The 7,465-nt window shown below is 44.4% G+C and overlaps 1 protein-coding gene across 1 annotated transcript; it reads left to right on the top strand.

Moving 5' to 3' along the window:
* Window positions 1-6,245: 6,245 nt before the first annotated feature.
* On the top strand, window positions 6,246-7,010 carry basp1 (brain abundant, membrane attached signal protein 1; the record flags this gene model as incomplete). The annotated part of the gene is made up of 1 exon (XM_083782772.1): window positions 6,246-7,010. The coding sequence occupies one exon, from the start codon at window positions 6,246-6,248 to the stop codon at window positions 7,008-7,010; it is 765 nt and encodes a 254-aa protein (XP_083638898.1).
* Between the last annotated feature and the right edge of the window lie 455 nt (window positions 7,011-7,465).

The raw sequence follows: 7,465 nt of genomic DNA, 5'->3' as shown, positions 1-7,465 counted from the left end.
AAAAATGGAAATTGAGGCTCTTATATGAGTAGCATTTCAGAAGCAACACACACACACACACCTCCCACAAGGAGCTGACTTAGCAGCAGTATGATAGATTACTCTCTACAGAAAACTTGTTTTCATCATGAACGCAGTGGTGGAATATTGGACTTAACAACTTAAACACTATATGGTTAACTGGTGTCCCTCAGGGCTCTATACTAGTATCTTTTCTGTTTTCTGTTATTGTGGGGAAAGCTTTCACTGAAATTAGCAGATCGACAAGCTCCCAACGCGTCGCAGCTGATTTATTTGTATAGCCTTCCCCACAATAAGGATGCTGGAGTACATGAGGGTCAGCCAACATTTTGAAGTAAGGCTGCTGAACGAGCGCTAAAGCGGTGAAACGCACCGATCAAATTTCCGTGCCTTTTATTGTTCTTAATCTGTCACTTTCACTTTCACTCTCTCCTCTCCTCTCCTCTCCTCTCCTCTCCTCTCCTCTCCTCTCCTCTCCTCTCCTCTCCTCTCCTCTCCTCTCCTCTCCTCTCCTCTCCTCTCCTCTCCTCTCCCACTAGTGTTACCCACTTCAGTCTGAATTTAACAGCTTATTTTGTTGCTTGTTTATTTCACATGTATGCAATCTCTTCTTGCTCTCTGTCCTTTCTGTATTGAAGAGAGAGAGAGAGAGAGAGATGACTGTGAATGAAAGTATTTCCTGGAGTTTGTGTGCGTGCGTGCACATCGTTTTTGCCCAATTTAGTTGTTATGCCAATGAATTCCTCCCACACCTCCTCACCTACTAGTGAGGAGCAACCACCGGGAGGACATGCCTCCGTTCTACACTCTTCCCAAGTTCCCACTCAACATTCCTTGCTGACAGGCTCTGCCCCGCATGGTAAGAATAGGAGTATGTGCAGTGAGAAAGATCACCCTCTGTGCACGGCTTAAACCGTCCCCGAACGCAATTGTGTTCGTATAGAAGCCCCATGCAGTGTAGGCTATTTAGGATGTGTCGTGCTTGTCTGCAGGGATGTCCAGTGTCCACTTTGTTGTGGCAGTAGTCGCTGGCATAATCTCTCACCTGTGGCAACAGAAACCAACAGAACACGTACGTGTCTGGTTTACTGCTCATGTTAAGAGCTTCAAGCACAGCTTGCCACACCTGCACATCGATTTATGACACGGATGTCGTGGTGTAGTACTTGAAACGTGGGACATTTGTTCTGTCCGTGGGGGACGCGGGATAAACACATGTCCACACAAGAGGATCCCACATGAATCTAAACGTTTCAAGTACAAAAGAACCAAACATGGGACATTCTACAATATACCACTGGTTCTGAAACTTGACAGAAGTCAAGGAGCCCCACATTGATGTGTATTTGGTGGCGGACCCCCATCTGAAAATGTTTTGGTTAGTGGAGCATGTGCCCGGGTGGTCATATTACGCAGTAGCCTCTGCTATAATATGATTTGTTGTTATTTATTGTTTAGTGTTTATTGTGGAGCTTGAGTGAGTCGTGTGGTGATGTGGACCAGTATATGTGATGAGGCTTTTACTGCTCAAGATGAAGATCTTCGTCTTTTGAATTAATTACGTCCAAAATTACCTCAAAATTGTACTTAAGTAAATGTACTTAGTTACTTCCCACCACTGAATGACAGTACACATGTACTTTACTTTCCACCACTGAATGACAGTACACTTCCTTTAGGCTAAAGGACAGTATTTTAGTCTGGGGCAGAGATCCAGTATACTTCCTTTAGGCTAAAGGACAGTATTTTAGTCTGGGGCAGAGATCCAGTATACTTCCTTTAGGCTAAAGGACAGTATTTTAGTCTGGGGCAGAGATCCAGTATACTTCCTTTAAGTTAAAGGACAGTATTTTAGTCTGGGGCAGAGATCCAGTATACTTCCTTTAGGTTAAAGGACAGTATTTTAGTCTGGGGCAGAGATCCAGTACACTTCCTTTAAGTTAAAGGGCAGTATTTTAGTCTGGGGCAGAGATCCAGTACACTTCCTTTAAGTTAAAGGACAGTATTTTAGTCTGGGGCAGAGATCCAGTATACTTCCTTTAGGTTAAAGGACAGTATTTTAGTCTGGGGCAGAGATCCAGTATACTTCCTTTAGGTTAAAGGACAGTATTTTAGTCTGGGGCAGAGATCCAGTATACTTCCTTTAGGCTAAAGGACAGTATTTTAGTCTGGGGCAGAGATCCAGTATACTTCCTTTAAGTTAAAGGACAGTATTTTAGTCTGGGGCAGAGATCCAGTATACTTCCTTTAAGTTAAAGGACAGTATTTTAGTCTGGGGCAGAGATCCAGTATACTTCCTTTAGGTTAAAGGACAGTATTTTAGTCTGGGGCAGAGATCCAGTATACTTCCTTTAGGCTAAAGGACAGTATTTTAGTCTGGGGCAGAGATCCAGTATACTTCCTTTAAGTTAAAGGACAGTATTTTAGTCTGGGGCAGAGATCCAGTACACTTCCTTTAAGTTAAAGGACAGTATTTTAGTCTGGGGCAGAGATCCAGTACACTTCCTTTAAGTTAAAGGACAGTATTTTAGTCTGGGGCAGAGATCCAGTATACTTCCTTTAGGCTAAAGGACAGTATTTTAGTCTGGGGCAGAGATCCAGTATACTTCCTTTAGGCTAAAGGACAGTATTTTAGTCTGGGGCAGAGATCCAGTACACTTCCTTTAAGTTAAAGGACAGTATTTTAGTATGGGGCAGAGATCCAGTATACTTCCTTTAAGTTAAAGGACAGTATTTTAGTCTGGGGCAGAGATCCAGTATACTTCCTTTAGGCTAAAGGACAGTATTTTAGTCTGGGGCAGAGATCCAGTACACTTCCTTTAAGTTAAAGGACAGTATTTTAGTCTGGGGCAGAGATCCAGCAAAGCACACACGCCAGACAAAGAGCCAGTGTTCCTTCCAATGAGTGTAAATCATTGTGTTGTTGTCACACCAGCCGGGAGTCACACGGTGTGGAGTGTCCATTGTCAGCCCAGTATAAAGCAGTGGAAGGAACGACCGTGCTGGCGGACTGCTTCTGTGAGCTGCGTATGGAAAGGGAAGCTTGCGTGGTTGGTGGAATGGTGCTGTGATTAACGGTGAAGACCCAATCAGGCAGGCAAGCTGTCGGAAGCGTATAGACTGACTTCAACTGATTTCTTCAACTTCAGCTGGTTATATTATGTTATGTTACTTATGGCACTGGTTCTCAAAGCAATGTGCGGGGAACCCCAGTGGATAAATATGTTAACAAAAATCCCGTATGAGAGTTCCTGGCACAGCTTGTGACCTGTCTCCGTGAAGCATACCATGGATCTACCTAGTAGTCTCTTTGCACCCTGGATACAGCAGTCCACAGTAGGGTTGTCCCGATCCGATCACGTAATCGGAAATCGGGGGCGATCACGTTATTTTCAAATGATCAGAAACGGATCAGGAGCAAAAAAACGTGATCGGGACATCCCTAGTGTCAATATTATATCCATATTATGATATTAGACTGGATATTGTCTGTGATTTTGGATATTGTACTATTGTGATATGGCATCAGTGTTTCTATAAAAATATAAATGTCGGATCGGGAAATATCGGTATCGGCAGATACTCAAAATCTAATAATCGGGACAACCCTAGTCCACAGCATAAATAATATTATTATAATCGGGACAACCCTAGTCCACAGCATTAATAATATTATAATATTATAATCGGGACAACCCTAGTCCACAGCATTAATAATATTATAATATTATAATCGGGACAACCCTAGTCCATGCAGCATTAATAATATTATAATTCATGATAATAATTAATTCATTAGTAAACTGAGGATGTCTGTGCAGTGCAGCGCATGTCGTTCATTTTGTGTTTATAGTTTCGAGCAGAAGGATGTCAGCTTGTTGAAACCCTCTCTCCCACGGCGAGGACAGATGGTGACACGCACGCACGCACGCACACACACACACACACACACACACACACACACACACACACACACACACACACACACACACACACACACACACACACACACACACACACACACACACACACACACACACACACACACACACACACACACACACACACACACAGAGAGAGAGAGCATCCATTCTTATCCATGAAAGAAAAATGCTTTTTCCTGGACCCCAAACCCTAATGCATGAGCCAAGAGTCTGCATTTACTATTGGTTGGAAACCTTGTATATCCAATGGAGAACCTGTTTTCCAATGGATCAAATGCAGTAATTATTTAGTCACAATACTTTTCATTGGTTCAATATTTTGTTGCTGTCGGGCAGAAAGCTCCTATATTCATATTCCTTTTTTTCTCATCATAAATGATCGAATGCCCTACTTGATCACACTATAGCGTCTCACATCAAAAAGACAGTAACAGATAAGCGAGCTTGTAGATCTGCTACTTTAGCTGTTTTTTAATTTGAATCCTGAAAAGTAACAGTTTTGGACATTATGAGGTTTCCACCCGATGGTGGACGATTCATAAAGCACAAAATATTAAACATGTTGCATTGCAATGCGTTGAGAGCTTATACTGTACTGTAGATCGGCTATTTTCAATGCTTTTGTGCAACACACTGTGTCTGTGTGTGTGTGCGTGCGTGTGCGTGCGTGTCTGTTTAGCCAGGTGGCACGTGGTATACGTCAACATGCTATCCGCCTGCTCATAATCCCAGTTACTGTATGTGCAACCCGTGCCAGCCAGGGTTGTGACTGTGAGTTCCAATCACAGCAGTGCATGGTGGATGAAGCACTCAGCTTTCTTATATTAAAGGCAACAAAAATGTTATTGCAAAAGTCCTGTATTCAAAATTGTAATCGTAATATCATCAAAATATACTTACTTAACATTAAAGTACTCATTATGCAGATTTTTGGTAGGCTACTTTTAGTGTATTTAGATGACAATACGCTTTTCCTTTATCAAGTACAATTTTAAATACACAACTTTGACTTGTATCTCTGCATTGTGATATTGCAGCTTTTACTTCTTTTACTTGTAGTCTTCTTCACCGTTGAGCAATCGGTACATCTGCTGTTTTTGGCGTGTGACCATTATTGTGTATTATGTGCTATTTTTGGCGTGTGACCATATTGTATACTGTATGCTATTTTGGGCGTGTGACGTGGCATGCAACTGAGCATAAATGAGGCGTGATAAACTATTTTTGGCTATGTGGAGCTTGTAGATCTGCTATTTTGGGAAGGTGATGTGGCGTGCAGTCAAGCGTAAAGGAGGCGTTAGAGATGTTTTCATCCCCATGGGTGTGAAGAGCTCTCTGCACTAAAGCACCATGGGACTTCAAGGGCTGTTTGATGGCAGCGTTGCCCGGGCAACAGATCGGCTCAGTCGGCGTACAAACCTTGTATCTCCATATTTACACCTTTTATGTTTTTTGCCCTCCCTCTGTAAATTAAGGGCCCATTTCGTCATACCAGAGCATCAAACCAAAGTAGCAAAAATAGTGCTAAAATAGTAAAAAGTTGTCGATCTACCATTACATCTTACAGCGTGTCTCACCACATTGTGAGCTCGTGGTTAAGCTAAGGATCTCTTTGGGATTTTATAGATATTAAACCAGTGAAAATTAATTAACAAGACTAAATAATAACTAAATTGGATTCATTGGTACATTCATTGGTTATTAATTATTATTATTTGTGACATACAAGGTTTCCATCTGACAGTGATGAGATATTGTAATACCCTCCACATTCTCTCTCTCTCTCTCTCAGCTGTCAGAAGATGCTTTTTGCATCCTCAATGAGCAGAACATCTGAGGAGAGATGAGATTAGATGAGAAGGCGAACATGAAAGACTCTGGAGAGCAATGCTGCTGTGTTAGATTCTGATTCTATTGCACTTGTACTGTACTGTACTGTACTGTACTGTACTGTACTGTACTGTACTGTACTGTACTGTACTGTACTGTACTGTACTGTACTGTACTGTACTGTACTGTACTGTACTGTACTGTACTGATTTTCTAGCGGGCCCTGATCCACAAATTGGGAATCATTGATCTAGGCTAGCCTACTACTGAATACTGCTCAATTATTCGACTGCTTAAAATTGGGACACTTTCATTGATGTGGGGAAGGATTCCTGTCAAACTGTAATATAATATGAAAACAAGCATAATGAAATGTTCTTGCTGTCTCATATCTGCTGTATTTGTCTTTGTCTTCCAGAGAGCCAAGACACACATACAGTAACGTGAACCATGGGAGGCAAACTGAGCAAGAAGAAGAAGGGTTACAATGTAAACGACGACAAAGACAAAGATGCCAAGGCTGAGGGGGCGTCGGCTGAGGAGAGCGAAGCACCAAAGGAAAACAAGGATGAATCCTCCGCCGCCGCCAACGACTTAACGGAGGCAGAGGCGGTGACAGCCAACGACACAGCGGCCGCCACCAAGGGCGAAGACAAGAAAGACGCTCCCGCCGCCAAGGAGGAGGACAAGAGCGCCACCAAGGAGCCCGAAAAACCAGCCGCCAACGCCACCGAGCCCAAAGCAGAGGCTCCCAAAGCAGAGGCGCCCAAAGCAGAGGCGCCCAAAGGCCCCGCTGCCGAACCTCCAGCCATGGTCGAAGAGAAGCCGAAAGAAGCGGCGGCCGCCGCTCCCCCTGCTCCTGCTAAAGAGTCAGCACCGCCCGCGGCTGCCGCTGTGGCAGCGCCTGCCGCCAAGGAGCCCGAGACCAAGGCCCCCACTTCTGCGGCGGCGCCCGAGAGCAAAGTCGAGGCCGACGCCAAAAAGACTGAGGCCCCGGCAGCTCCAGTGGCGGCCGCAGCCCCCGAGGCCCCAAAGCCAAAAGAAGCAGCGGCCCCGGCTCCCGCTGCGGCTCCCGCTGTGGCCCCGCCCAAGGATGCAGCTCCACCCTCTAGTTCAACACCAGCAGCCGCACCAGGTGACGCATCAGCGGCGGTCAAAGAGGCCGGCGCCACAGACGCACCAAGCAAGGATCAAACCGTAGCAGTTCAAAATTAATGGACAGCTTATTTTATCACAGTGGTTCTCAAACGTCTTTCATTTCAGGGACCCTCCATAACTCTGAAAGCGTGCAAAGCGGAGCTGAAAGGACGCTTAAGGTGCCTACATTCTACCATGAGACATCAGAACAAAGGTCCTATGGGGCAGTTCATGGCTACCATTGTACCAAATTATGTCAAAAAGAAGTTGTTGCGGTCTCAGGACTTTCAGCGGTCACCGCGGCACACCTATAGATGTTTTGACTGTCAGAACTAGCCTTCAGAACCAAGAGGAAGGTGGGGTCAACCCGTCTGAATGTCAAAGAAGTATGAAAGATGTCAGGTCATTAAGAACTTCTTTCTTATGGGCCACAAGCACTTTGTTTTGATGTCTTATGGTAGCGTGCAGCTCCTCTGTGGGTCCATTTGGTTCTGTTCCGTAGGCTCTCAGAATTACAGACCTTTAAGGTTCCA

The sequence above is a fragment of the Protomyctophum parallelum genome, assembly GCF_964188405.1.
Source record: "Protomyctophum parallelum genome assembly, chromosome: 14".
Taxonomy (NCBI): Eukaryota; Metazoa; Chordata; class Actinopteri; order Myctophiformes; family Myctophidae; genus Protomyctophum; species Protomyctophum parallelum.
This window is presented reverse-complemented; position numbering and strand designations above follow the sequence as displayed.